The sequence below is a fragment of the Sinocyclocheilus grahami genome, unplaced genomic scaffold (genome assembly GCF_001515645.1).
Source record: "Sinocyclocheilus grahami isolate Dianchi unplaced genomic scaffold, SAMN03320097.WGS_v1.1 scaffold162.1, whole genome shotgun sequence".
NCBI classification, from domain to species: domain Eukaryota; kingdom Metazoa; phylum Chordata; class Actinopteri; order Cypriniformes; family Cyprinidae; genus Sinocyclocheilus; species Sinocyclocheilus grahami.
This window is the reverse complement of record NW_015505341.1, coordinates 742,740-757,528: the sequence shown is the minus strand read 5'-3', so window position 1 is coordinate 757,528 and position 14,789 is coordinate 742,740. Positions and strand designations below refer to the sequence as shown.

The following is a 14,789-nucleotide window of genomic DNA, read 5'->3' as shown; positions in this document are numbered from 1 at the left end:
TTATTATTTTTTTTTTAATAAATGTGTCCTTGGCTTGCTAAATAAAAATATTTTAAAACAATACCCAAACATGAATGACAGTGTAAGTTAGTTATTCACTGATGTGTCTGACAATGCCATTTTTAATATGAAGGCTACGGTGAAAGGCAAGATTTTCAGTGAATAATGCTTTCGTTTTCAGAATTACAGCATTTACATTGAGTGAACTGTCCCTTATTGCCCATCTAATGACTAGATGTGTGCAGTTTTGTCACCAAAGACTGATTATAGATATGAAAGAGAAAGATGTTTCAGAGTGACAGTAATATAGGTTTGTTCAGTATGGGTGTTCTGCTTGGGAAGTGCTCTGTGGATCAGTAGTTTTATTGATGTATGTGACTGAGGTAGGTCAATGTCATGCAAATGCTGAGCTGTAATAAAAAAAAATCGATCTTAGCAGAGGCTGGTTGAAGTGTGTTGACTGCCCAGACAGTCTCTTGCTGCTGCTTTGTCCATTTTAAACCCCCCCCCAGACAGACCGTGCAACCCTAAAAAAAATAAAAAGTCATTCCATGTGTTTAACCACTTTGTTTTCATGTTGTATTTTGTTGAAAGTCTTTTAAAATAGCACATTCAAATGTCTAAAGATTTGTTTTGGCTAATGCTCTAGTATGCCTATAAATGAGTGATAGTCACAGATTCTTCTTACCTTTTCTTACCCACTTTAACATCACCCTGATTCATCTGTTTCCTCAGAACTATTTGCTGGGGCGTAAGGAGACGTGTGAGATGGCAGACAGAAATAAAGAGGCTCTGCTGGAGGTGAGACAGCCTGTGAACCTACTTACATTTTCTCTTAGGATTTAAAGTCAGCGTGACTTATTTAGGTCATATCAGGCATGTTGTATTTACTGGGGTGACTGATAAAGGTGTTTGTGTGTGTGTGTTTTTGAGCAGGAGTGTTTCTGTGGAAGCTCTATCAGTGTGCCTGAGATGGAAGGGGTGCTCTGGCTCAAAGACGATGGCAAGAAATCCTGGAAGAAGCGCTACTTCCTGTTACGAGCCTCTGGTATATATTACGTGCCAAAGGGTAAAGCCAAGGTCAGTTGTGAGTCTGTCTTTCTTTTTCTTCTGTGGTCTCATGCTTCATCTTATAATCTGTTTGCCGTGAAATTCATTCTCTTTTCTCTATCACACACTCGATGGCTGACACAGACACTTTCATATTCTTGCTGACTAATACAAAAACACACTTACACTATGGCCCTCTTTCCAACTTCTATTAAAATACGTTTTCTGGTGATCTGATCACAATGGGTCCAAAGTGTCAGAACATCAAAGGGCATCTGACCACATTGCATTTGTAAAAGTTCTTTAGGCTCTGCCGAAACGAGGGGGGCATCATACTTTTTTCTACTTTTTGTTGTTGTTGTGTTTAATAGAAACATATAGACATACACTGGCTAGTTTACAATCAAACTGGGCAGCATTAATTGTCTATCTATGTGCACAGTGTTAGATTAACATTATGGATTCACTCCCAGAACAAGATGCTCAATAGTCTAATCCACTAAATGATCTCTAAAAGCATGAAAAAAGATTCTGGGATTATGTGCACATATGCTTGTATTATGCATGCACTTAAGTGCTCGCACATATACTGTATGTGCAGATACACTCACACTGTGAGGCCTGAGCAGTGATACACACAATAAATGCTATAATAATATATAAAGAGTACCAAAATAACAATTGGTTTGTGCTGCTGCATATTCTTTTGCTCATACATATATTCACATTAGGTGTATCAGGTACAAGGCACAATGACCAATGACGTTTGGCATCATTGATGTCAAACCTGGCAGAAGCACATCTTGTGTATGTGCAAATGTGAATGAGATTGGAGAGCTAAAGCATGAACACGCTTGCTGTCAGTCACATGTCATAATTCCTGTGCTTTTCAAGCAATAAAGGGCCCGCTGGCTCTGTGCTTAACACATCCACGTTTAGAGGTCAGTTAATGAGGTCAAGTTCAGAGGAGATATAGGCCAGTGACTGCTCATTATCCACAGACCACAGGGAGGCAGAGGGTGATCGAGAGAGAGATAAAAGAGCAGCTGCTGTACATCCTCAGGTCATCGCTCTGGGTTTGACAGCTGCTGCCCATCTGTATCACTCGCATACCCGCATCCTGTTTCATGCTTAACACTGATGTATAACATATGATCCATCTGATTCTACATGAGACATGTACAGAATCTCAGTTCTTAAAAAAAAAAAAGGAACATACAGGACCCCTTTTTTCATGCTATTCAACCTGCCTTTCCTATTCTATGCACTAATTCAGCATACTTTTCCAATGTAGTGCTCCCCCTAGTGGATTCAACAGTGAAGTAACATCTAGGTCAATTTAGGTCATAATTTCATTTTTATTTGTTTATTTTTGCTTATTTAAAAGCAAATTTTAAAAACTAAATTTCATTGACACAATATAAACAAATGGATTACACCACAGCTCTAACTGTGTGGCATGATGATTTAAAAATAAATCTAAAATAAACAATTAATAATTCTGACAATAGTAAGAGATATGATACAAGCACATGAATGTAGACAATTTATATTTTGAAGTAGTTCTATAACCAGCATTCCCTACAGATGCATTCTAAACAAAGATTTTCCTTTGTTATGTACTAACATCTTTTTCATTTCATCCGGTGTCATCTGTAGGCCTCTAGAGACCTGGTTTGCTTCCTTCAGCTGGATCATGTTAATGTGTACTTGGGTCAGGACTACCGCAGCAAATATAAAGCCCCAACTGACTACTGCATGGTCCTGAAGGTGAGAGATGACATCTTTTGTACATTCTATCACACATACCAATTGTATGCAGAAGTATCAAAGCTGTTATTCCTCATTATCAGATCACATTATCAGATGTCAATCACATTTTAGACACTATGTTCTGTTCCTGAAGAGGAAGATGAGTTAAAGCCATGTGCTCTTAAAATGCATTTACTTAAAAGAATAAAAAGTCATTTGTAAGTAGTGGAAGCAGCAAAACAAGCATTTGCCTGACCATATCTCCAGAGTTTATCATAAGATAATTAAATTTTCCAGATTGTCTATATTGTTAAAGCAGACAGCTGCAAGAGGTTTTTGCCAGAGGACATTTCAGGCGCTGGGATCTGTAAAATCTCGATCTGCATTACAATTTATGATTCTGGACTGAACAACATATTTCCTCAGTTTGTGCAGACACTCTTAGAAGGATATCAAAGCCACAGAAGTGAGACAAACATAAATATAGACTGTTTTTGGTCAGTGTTTGGCTTTCTTTTGACAAAGTTTATCTGCTATTGAATTTCTTTGACCTTATGCATAGCCATATTTTTGACTATAGTGGGCAGGTTTCTGTGAAGAACTGCCTACTAGGCCAGAGACCATCTGACAATTGACCGAACACAATTTGTTTTGTTTTTATGGTCCAGTTAGAGATGAGTTGATCTAAAATGGCTGATATCACAGTATCATACAAGCATGGAAAATTTCATTCAAATTATGGTACAACATCAGTCAGCAGTTAACAGTATAGAAATCACAGACATTTGATCCCTCTTTGGCAAAGAAGTGTTTATTGTGTCAAACTGAGATTTTGTAAACAACTTTTTTTCAAGGATAGGTCAGAAATTGCATAAAAGCCGTTCTATCAGTTTGAAGCTTACACTTTTTTGGTAGTGCTTGTGAGTTTTGTGTTTAATATGCATCAGATTTAGTGATCCAGCTGAGGCTGAAATTACTCTGACCATACTCTGATACAGGGTATCAAACTATTGCTATATGCTTTACACACAGACTATAAAATGCATCAGTATAGATAACGTCTCTGATTTCGCCACTCAGCACCCACAGATTCAGAAGAAATCACAGTACATCAAGTACCTGTGCTGTGATGATGTGAGAACGCTGCATCAGTGGGTCAATGGAATACGCATTGCCAAGGTAACATCTCGTTATGCTGACATCACCCCATTTTGTATAATGTGTATTGCTAGGTTTTGTGGCTGAATCTATGTGATTTGTAATGCAGTATGGGAAGCAGCTGTATTTGAACTACCAGGAAGCTATGAGACGCACAGAGGCTGCTCATGACTGGTCCTCCCTGTCCAGCTCCAGTATCAAGTCTGGTTCCAGCTCCTCCAGTCTACCAGGTGAGCTCAGCAGTGCAGCCAGGGCCGGCCCCTATCAATTTGGTGCCCTAGGCAAAATTTTAGCTAGTGCCCCTTGCATTGCAGCCAATTCCACCGCCGATCATTCACACAGAAACTGCATAGCTTTGACATAAAACAAATTACATATGAAAATAAGACGGTTGCGCGCACAAAAAAAAATCTATAAATAAACTGACATTACCTCTGCTATTTAAATTAGAGAACTTTATCATTCAAAGGCAGCTACAATACTAACATTTCAATCTTCATTTCTTCATTTCAGACATTCTTAAATTTAGGGATGCACTGATCTTAACTTTTCATGGCAGAATCCAAAACTGATTTTTAAGGTATTTTATTCAAGTAAAAGACAAGAAAGAATGAAAATATGAGTATATGAATATGGTTAGTTGCTTTATTAGCCTATATTTTGATCTAAATTAGACTGTATAATTTCAAAACCTGAAGCAAAAACAGAATGGTCTGACTTTAGCTTTGTGAAATTAGGCTACATAAAACATACCAAACAGCAGATGGGCTGAATGAAAATGCAAATTCACTCGCTGTCAGCAGGTGGCGCTTAAGGAACAGCAGTGATGCATTGGTTCCTTGTTTACCACTGTAAGCACTAAGGAAAATGCCATCTAAACTGTTACTTAAGACAGTCAGTTCCCCTCAGAGAAACATTCATACTTTGCGCATCGTGAACAGTGAGCTTGCTCTGCCTGCTAATGTATTTTCTCCTCTTTGCGTCTCTGGCCTCTGTTAATGCTGTTTACAGACTCTGAAATAAAACAAAAAAACGTCCGGTTCCGATTTATGGCCGATGGTCGATTGGTGCATCTCTGCTCAAATTCAATGGTTTGCCAGCAAATAAATAAATGCGTTGCATGTTTCAGAGTATCATGGGCAGCACTCGAACGCATTACCGCTTCACTCTGAAAACTGCACCGCATAGGTATTTTTATTTTATTAAATCGCAACATTCGCGATATGGCATTAAGCCATAATGCGATATCGATTATATTTCGATATGTAGTGCACCCCTAATTAAAATAATATTATTATAAAAAATAATAATAATTTGGGCACCCCTATGGATGGACAACACCCCTAGCATTTGCCTATTTCGCCTATGCGACGGTCCGGTGTTCTGACAATTTGTGCTACCTCCCATTAAAAAGATAGGTAGCACAAATCGATAGCGAAAAATGCTACCTATCAGATTGTGCTACCAGCATCTTATTCATGTGGTTTGAGGCTTTTTTTAAATGTCCATACCTACCCCTACCCTAAACCTACCCGTCCATACCTACCCTTACCCTAAACTTACCCTTAAAACAATGCAAATATATTTTTGGTAGCCTAATCTGATAGGTAGCATGTTTCGTCGGTACACCGCCCCTGAGTACAGCAGCAGAAATATAGGAAACTCAAATGAGACTGTGCTTGATATTGTGTATTGTTGTCTATGAGATAGATTATCGTGTGTTTAACTTTGTATCTTTACTAGACTTTTTGATTCATTGTGATTCTTTCATGCCTACAGAATCTCAGTCCAACCATTCAAGCCAATCAGATAGCGGCGTGTCAGAGACTACATCCTCTGGTCATGTGCGCTCTCAGAGTGTGGTCAGCTCCATCTTCTCTGAGGCTTGGAAGAGAGGCAATCAGGCAGATGAACCCAAGGTGACCATTGAAGAAATGTATTGTCTCTTTACTTGCTTTGTTTCACCTGTGTTTCTTCATCATGGTCTCATTATCATCTCTTCTGTATCTTAATCCATTTTGAATAATCTGTTGCAATCTTATCATGTTGCATGTTGCATGTTCAAATTTTATATGTGACCCGTGCTGTCAAAATGAGTCGGAATGCGCGATAAATATGCACATATACACAGAATTACAGTATTTAAGTATTCACACAAACATAATCTGTTGTGTCTTAAGTGAACGTTCGGGGAACTGTTGGGGAAAAACATCTGATGTGCAACATTATATTAGAACCGTGCATTACAGTAGTTCTTAATATAGGCCACCTCATTAATGTTAATCTAACAATAAAAGAATCACTCGCTGCTCTTGATTGAACTGCTTTTGTAGTTTTAATAATCAATTTATTTGTAATGAACACACTAAAGGGATTTTTACATTTGATTATTTAGTTTTTCTTGAATGCTTTTTGTTTAGATGTAAAATGAAAAAAGTAATGCACTATTTGTTTTTTTACTTTTATTTGTTCTTCTACTTTTTTGCATCTGTTCTTATTAATAATAACAAAGATAAAATAAAAAATAGCTATATTGTGACTATTAATATAGAAATCATTATTAAGAAAAGAAGTGGAGGAAAAGATGCAACGTTGCAGGTGATTTTGCTTTGAAACCTTCAGAAAACAATTTTTCTCAAAATTGACTTGACTTGACGATAACTGACTCTATCGACTTCAAACAGGTGTAACTCAGTCATTTTTTGTCCAATTCCAACAAATCATACATCATTTTGAAGTTCTTTTTAATAGAATGTGAAAATAAAAATAACTAATTTTTGAAAAAAAATTGCTCATTGTGACCCATTTTGCCAGCACAGGTCACATATTTAAAAAAAATGCTGTAGTGAAAACCTCAGAAAATATACTCATATACCAAGCAGAAAACAATGAGGTTTGTATGGTGTCTTTGATTTAATTGTAGTTCCAATTTTGTCCAATTTAATTAAAATGCTCTGTCAGTGGAATTTGCTAAATCAGGATATGACATATTGTCAGCTTCTTCCAGGTGTTAAGTTTAATTACTCAGAGGACAAGGGCAATTTAAGCCACAATAAAGACCATTTGGGTGATTGTGGGACATTACTTATGTCACACTTTCTCCAGATATATTAATTGGTCCCCTCTATGTTTGTCTACCCAGGATGAGAATTTCAAGTCTGGAAAGGCTATACACTGGTGGGGATTGAGGTTAGGAGTGTGATAAAACCTCACACTCTGGCCGTTTATATTTGATATAATCCTCACATGTGAACCTCTAAAGCAACTAACCACTGATCTGATGTGTGTGGTGGACAGTTCATCTTAGTTGTTTTTTGAATGCTGGGTAATTGGGGACTGCTGTGAGACACCTGCTGTAATAGTTTGTGTTAACTCTTAACAGAGTTGTAACACTGTGTCTTAACACTGGTGTTGTATTTTGAATAACCCTTTACATGATGTTTGTTGTGTTTTAGTTTGGTGTGTGTTATTATCAATAAGAGATATTCTCAGAGAAGTTACAGTAAGCACAACAAAAATACAGGTTAACTCTTATTTTATGCACACACTGAATTGCTGTTGTCATAATTGGTGATTTTTAGTTTGAGCTCTACGTCTCAATGATTCTGTGTTGCAAGAACAAACGTTTCTGAGTTTGAAAGAGCAGATCTTAATTAATACTAACAGTTCTTAGCTCATCCCTTAAGACTTCACAATATTTCCTGTAACATTTCATGTTATTTCACTCTTTTAATTGCACTGTCTGCTGAATATCTTGTTGCACATTACTAATACATATCCTTCAAAAAAAAACTGTGTGAAATAAATCTCCTTCATACTCCTGTTCTAATTGAATTTTTGTCATGTCCACAGATGAGAATGGATGGCCCACCAGCACAGCCTACTAGAGCCTCTTACCCTCTACAACTTCCCCAACTGCCCCAGCCTCTCCAGTCTCGTAGCAGCTACAGTGGTGTGTCCCCAGTGTCCCCCTCCTCGCCACCATCTCCACCAGCACCTCCCCCTCTCCCCAACCCCACGCACCACTCCACCCCAGTTATGTTCACTAAATACAGCACCCTCGCTAGGTTGCAAAACATCTCCCAGGCTCCAAATCATTACAAACAGACCCCCTTATTGGCAGCGCAGCAGCAAAATATGCCCCCTACACTGCCCCCACAGTGTCTCAAACCTGTAATGAATAATATGGCAGAAACTACCAGCAGTCCCCCTCCGCCCCCACTACCACCACCTCCTCCAGAAATGGCAGTGCCAGGGTCAGCCATGGCAGTGTTGAAGCATGCTCCCCTCAGCCCCCAATACGCTCCCCCTCCACCTCCAGATGAAGACCAGCTGCCACCCCCACCTCACCTACACAGTAATGGCTACTTGCCTCCACCACCACCCCCAGAACAGTTAAAATACCCACCTCCCCTTAGCCCCAATGGGCTCCAGCAGTTTTTAGCTCAGAAGTTCCCTAATATGACCTATGATTTCTCACCTGTCCAACAAGATGAAGAGCCTCCACCACCTCCTCCAGTGTGTTTCTCTCCCCCGCCTCAGCAGTCAGGTCCACCTGCCCCACCTAAAACATTCACTGGTGGGTTTCTGCCTCAAATGGCTCCAAAACCTGCCCACGGCATTTCCCCCGTTTCCCCTGTGCCACCTTCTTTGTCTCCAACCCCTCCGGCCACCATGAAGAAACAGCAAAGCCTCTCCAGTGGTCACAGCCCCAATCAACCTCCACCTACCCTTCCCAAGCAATATAGCCTTTCTTCTAAAGCTCCATCTGTATCTGCCCCCATCTCTCCCACTCAATCGCTTGTAAAGCAGATTGTCAACCAGTTCCCTGACAACCCTGATGGATCCAAAGGTCCTATATCTCCGCCTGTGGTTAAAACCAAACCAAAATGGCAGCCAGGAGGGCAGGCTCAACCACAATCTCCTGAATTTCCTCCACCTCCACCAGAGAGTACCCTTGAATTCCCTCCCCCTCCTGCTCCAAGTCCCCCTCCTGCCCCACAGACCTCTGGCAAGATGGGATCACCAATCAAGAAGTCCCCATCGACGTCGTCAAATTCTTCTACTGGTTCAGGAGGGAAGAAGCCTCCTCCAACCCCACAGCGCAACTCCAGCATGAAGTCCACCTCTTCCATTGAGTACCAGGAGTCCAAGAAAGTGGAGGATCTGGTCAGCATGTTTGCCCAAACCAGTCAAGCCCCTCCCAGCTCCTTCTCAACTCCATCCTCTACAACAGGATCACCTTCCAAGGACTCTTCCACAGGACTTCGTGCACCACCAAAACCAGGCAAGATCAACTTGGCTAATCTGCCTCTGGCTCTCCAGGGGAAGCAAGGTCAATATCAGCAATCCAGCTCAGACTTCCCCTCTCCTCCTCCCGAATTTGACTTTCCCCCTCCACCACCAGACTCAGAACTCCTGCCTCCTCCACCTCTACCATCAGAACTGCACACTGGGGCTCCTAAAGTGGCTGTGGTGAACCCTCAACCCCAACACACATCCAGCTCCACATCCTCATGGAAGCAAAGCTCCTTGAAGAAAGTGCCCCCTCCGACTTTGCACCGCCACAGCAGTGGCCCACCTGAGTCGCTTGCCCTTTCTCCACCTCCTCAACAGATGCCTCTGTCCTCTTTTAACTCTCAGATCCCACCAACTTCCCCCAAGGCCAGTCTGTCCATCCAGCCCAACTTCTTGGAAGACCTCAACAGAACTCTCAAAAGGAAGTCCATGACTCGACATGGCTCCCTCACATCCTCAAGAATCTCAGCCAAGCTGGAGCCAGTAACCACCATGGACGATATGGCCCTTCCGCCCCCTCCTCCAGAGCTGCTGCTGGGTCAGCAGAAAAAGGGCGGATACATGAGTGCCAACATCTCAGGCTATGCAACATTACGGCGGGGTCCTCCGCCGGCTCCACCCAAACGGGACCAAAACACTAAACTGACAAGCGAGTGGTAGTTGGGACATGTGCCGAGTATGGATATGCTACTCTCCTTTTCCACTCCGTTTATCTTCAACGACTGAAACGTCTGCATTAAAATAATACTCATTTTAACCCCAGATTATAACCACAATATGAAAAAGCCAAACCATCTATACATAAGCTTCTCTGCGTGTTTGTTCCGCTTTGCTATTAAGTGTAGCAGATATACAAAAATACTGAGAAAAAGACTGATGTTGTTATTATAGGTACTGCATGGACACTGCTGTGAGGAAAGGGGATAATGTATATGTATACATATATATGTGGAACTCTAGGGTGGGAGGGAACTTGTACTTTTTTACATGAAATTATTTAATACCTGAAATATATTCTTATTTTAAAGTTTAGTTTTGAAACCCTTGACTGTAAACGTTAAACGTGAATAGAAAATTAGGGTTGTTGAACCGATGTTTGTGTGTGTGTGTGCGCGCGCATTTTGTCTGAGTGATTTGGTTGATCCACTCTCAGAAAAACAATGAAGGCCTGGTAATAGTGCCGCCCTTGCTTGTCATTAGACGTGCAAATCCCAATGTGGGAATTGCACTTGTAGCATACATTCTAAATGAAGTATTCTACCAAATTTTCCACATTTAATTTAAAACATCCACTAAAATGTCAACAAAAAAAAAAAGAGAAAAAAAAAGCTACCATTGTTATTGATAAATCTGTTATGTTGTGTCGCTGTGGACCCTTACTTTTCTTGAAGCTGTCCAAATGTTAAGACAAAGATGAAAATGAGCCTGTTACCACTTGAGTACATCTCTGTGTGTAGCTGGCCTGTGTCTGGGATGGGATAAATGTCAACAAAAAAAAAAAAGAGAAAAAAAAAGCTACCATTGTTATTGATAAATCTGTTATGTTGTGTCGCTGTGGACCCTTACTTTTCTTGAAGCTGTCCAAATGTTAGACAAAGATGAAAATGAGCCTGTTACCACTTGAGTACATCTCTGTGTGTAGCTGGCCTGTGTCTGGGATGGGATGTGATGTCTGTTTATGTTGGTTGCATTGCTATCTATCTGTACATACAGCTGCAGTTCCTGACTTTATCAATGTGCGTTAGCTCTGCATGGGTTAGCTCACACATAAGGAATTGATGTTGTTCTTATTTTGACCTCTGTCTATGCTCAGTGCTGTATTAAAGTGTGTTACATATCTGGAACATCTATCTCTCATGTCATGGCAATGCCACAATGTTCTGACATTAATCTAGCATGCATGCTTCAACAGTATGGTTGCCTAAGATTGAACACTTTGTAGGGTTTTAGGACCATAGCCACAAAATAAAAGGTGTCACGTCAAGTTTACTTGACTTACAATGCAAAAAATTCACTGTGTGCCTACTATCATTGTAATTCCTCTAGCAAACTTGAATGCATAGGTCGAGAAAACGTGTACCTGTTGGTTTTGCGTCTCTAAAACTCCTTCAGTTTTGAAAGCCTGAACGATGAAATGTAGGAATAGCTAGAGTTCTTTTTACAGTACAGAGCTAATGCTGCTTCTTAAAGTCAGGAACCTTTAGTTAAATAAACGGGGAAGTAAATGTCTGTTACATTTAAACTGAACAATATAAATGTGTAAATCACACAAATCAATGTTGTCCAAATTCTTGTTCTTTTGATGGTCCATTATCATCATACAATTAAAAGCTTCTTATGGTGAATCCTCTGATTTACATTGAATAACAATGTTAGTCCATTATTGGATAGTACACTCTATATAATACATGCATACTGTTTTAAAATCTACAAATATAGACTGTTAGGTGTTGCACACGTTTATGTCCCTGATTAAACTGCCTTTAGTTAAACATTGCTCAAGAGATTAAGCCTATACCGCAGCAACTACTACACATTTAATTTTATAAGAGACCGTCCTTGTCTGTTTACCACAGAAATACAGTATGTACAGAGAAATAAGGAGACGATTATTTGATTATAGTATTTTCTTGGTTGAAAATGCATCGTTTAAAGCAAACTAATGTCATGTAAAGTTACTGTTTTATTTGAAACATCAATTGGAAGTCTGTTGGTCTATTTCTGTGAATTATTAATTCACAGCATAATAATATTTTTAACTTAAATTTATGGCGCTGCTTTTACTTTGGAGCTTGACATACACTTCTCCTATTCGTGTTTAATAAAACAGCATAGGGATTTGGAACTGCACTAGGGCGAGTAAATAATGTTTTTGTGAGTTATTCTTTTAGTGAGGGTTAAGTGTAACCCACTACTGTTATGGCTTTGTTGACTTGAATTCATATAACCACTAGAGGACGGTATGTACTGAGAAACTGCTCGACTGCTTGCTGAGAGGATTCCTGAGGCTGCAGTCTAGGGCTGGTACTCTTAGCACACACTGGAGTTGTCAGATCAAATATAAATATACTTTCTTTTTTCGGACCACTCTGGTGGTTGACCTGTGCAGGTTGAAATTGCTGGACTGCCTGTTTACTTCATCAACAAAAACCTTCAATGCCAGGTCAGCCAGAGTTATAACCTAATAGTAGCTGCCGTGTTTAATTAGAGAAAAAAGATAACACTTCATCATAACTTTCACTAATGAAGTAGCAATCTGTGCTGTACTATTCAAAAGTTTGTGGTTGGTAATATTTTTTTCATGTTTTTGGAAAAATTCTCACGCTCACCAAGGCTGTTTATATTTGATCAAAAATACAGGAAAAACAGTAATATTGTGAAATTTTATCACAATGTACACTGACTGTTTTGTATTTTAATATACTTTAAAATGTAATTTATTCTGTGATGGTAAAGCTGAATTTTCAGCATCATTACTCCAGTCTTCAGTGTCACTTGATCTTTCAGAAATCTTTCTAATATGCTGATTTGCTGCTTAAAAATATTTCTTATTATTATCAATGCTGAAAACAGTTGAGCTGCTTAATAATTTCATGGAAACCGTAATGTTTTTCCCTAAGATTCTTGGATGAATAGAAAGTTCAAAAGAATGTTATTTATTTGAAACAATATTAAAGGGGTGATTTCAATGAGGGGATTTAAATTTTTCCTTTCTCTTTGGAGTGTTACAAGCTCTTGGAGCACAAAGAAGAATCATTAAAGTTGCAAAGACTAAAGTCTCAAATCCAAAGAGATATTCTTTATAAAAGTTGAGTCAACCACGCCTACCTAAAACGGCTCGTTATAACACGCCCCCACATGTCTACATCACAATGTGGGAAGATTTGCATAACGCCACCCAAATGTTCACACAAAGAAAGAAGGCGTAACTTTTATTCTCGCTGTAGTATTGTTGCCGCCGCCATGTCATGGAGACACTGTGTGTTTCGTTGTGAAAGCGAAACTACTTTGTTTGGTCTTCCAAAAGAGGACGATATCCGCTTCGTCATGCCTGGAGCTGATCCGTGCTGGTCGCTGAGGAAATACATCAACTTTGCGCTGTGGATCGCCGGATCGGCTTTCACCGTGGACGAAGCGGAGTTCAGCCCAGGGTCGTCACATGTGGTGGGCACAAGCCCGGCGGCCGTTCCTGTGTGCAGCGCATTTTGCGGAGAATGAGGACTGTTTCCTGGGAGAGTAGCCTACAATGCCGGTGTGTGTTTCTATAAAGTGGGGCAGTTCCAACTTTGCAAGGACAGTCTGTCGCTTCTTACTCTCAGCCTGTAAGTACGTTTTTTATATTTAAAGAATTTGCCACTGATGATTCAAACGCGAGTTTTGGGCAGTGTGGAGTAGCACTTGTCTCCCGGCACGACCAGACAAAACCAATACAACCCATTACAAACTAGGCATTTGTTGCATCCAGTGGGGACATAATTACGGATTATAATGATTTATAGCTGCATTGCATCACGCCGTGTAAACATAAAACCATGTCAGCATTTGTGATCGGAGAAATGACAAACAACAAGCGCTACTCCAAAGAGAAAGGAAAAATTGAAATCGCATCATTGAAATCACCCCTTTAATATTGTTTCAAATAAAAAAAAAGCACTATATGATTGTTAATGACTTGAAGCGATTGTAAAGTTTTACTAAAGAACTGAGGTAATGACTGTCCAATTCATAATTACAGTGATTCTGTATTTAGATCCTCATCTTATGAACTTGATTAAATCATGAATCGTTTCTTACCTGAGACACAGCAGCAATCAAAGAAGAGCAGCAGAATGAAGGCTGGCTTCATCCTTTTTCTTTATTTCTAAATTTCTTTCGTAATTCACTTCTATTCTGTCTATATGAATGTATTTTTCTCCACTGCAGTGTTCAGTAAACAATCTTCCAGAGATGCGATGTTAGAAGCCCTGCCTTGGCTTAATTAAATTCTTCATAGAACCTGAAAACATTGTGGTTTAGAGTCTGAAAATGGATGCATATGATCGGTGTGGCTTCTGAAATGTCAACAAAAGTTTTGCAAACTGATTAGAACTTATTTGTTTTGAAAAAGCAATATTATGTCATGTATTTTCATCACTCGCAAGTGATTCCTTTGTTCTCCTTGATATAAAATGTGTACAGGCTTAATCTCTTTATTTTCAACAGTAATAAGGACACAGTTCATTTCCTCCGTATGTTTCAGTTCCAGTACTTTATGGGGCAATTTGTCACAATGGAACCTGCCATAAAAGCCTTTCACATCACTTCACAAAACGTTAATTATGGTGAACAAGTGATGCAATGTTAAATTTCTCCCAATCTATTAGATGGGAAAAAAAATCGAACTAGTAGGCCACATAGGCTAGTATATAAAAATAATTGCATGAATCATACAAATCATAAAAAGAAAGTGTTAAAGGTAGCAATCATACCTTAATATTGTTTTGGCTAACAGATATAATTAAGCACTTACCAAACAGTTCTAGTAAAATTAC

General features: G+C 39.5%; 1 protein-coding gene across 1 annotated transcript in view; it reads left to right on the top strand.

Moving 5' to 3' along the window:
* The window catches only part of LOC107592998 (ras-associated and pleckstrin homology domains-containing protein 1-like), an 86,368-nt gene extending 75,802 nt beyond the window's left edge, over nt 1–10,566 (top strand). The window contains exons 12-16 of the mRNA XM_016282581.1: nt 2,710–2,820; nt 3,883–3,981; nt 4,070–4,190; nt 5,740–5,879; nt 7,813–10,566. Of these exons, the coding sequence (XP_016138067.1) occupies nt 2,710–2,820; nt 3,883–3,981; nt 4,070–4,190; nt 5,740–5,879; nt 7,813–9,918 (2,577 nt within the window). The 3' untranslated portion in view covers nt 9,919–10,566. The remainder of the gene's footprint in view (nt 1–2,709; nt 2,821–3,882; nt 3,982–4,069; nt 4,191–5,739; nt 5,880–7,812) is intronic.
* Nucleotides 10,567–14,789: the final 4,223 nt, after the last annotated feature.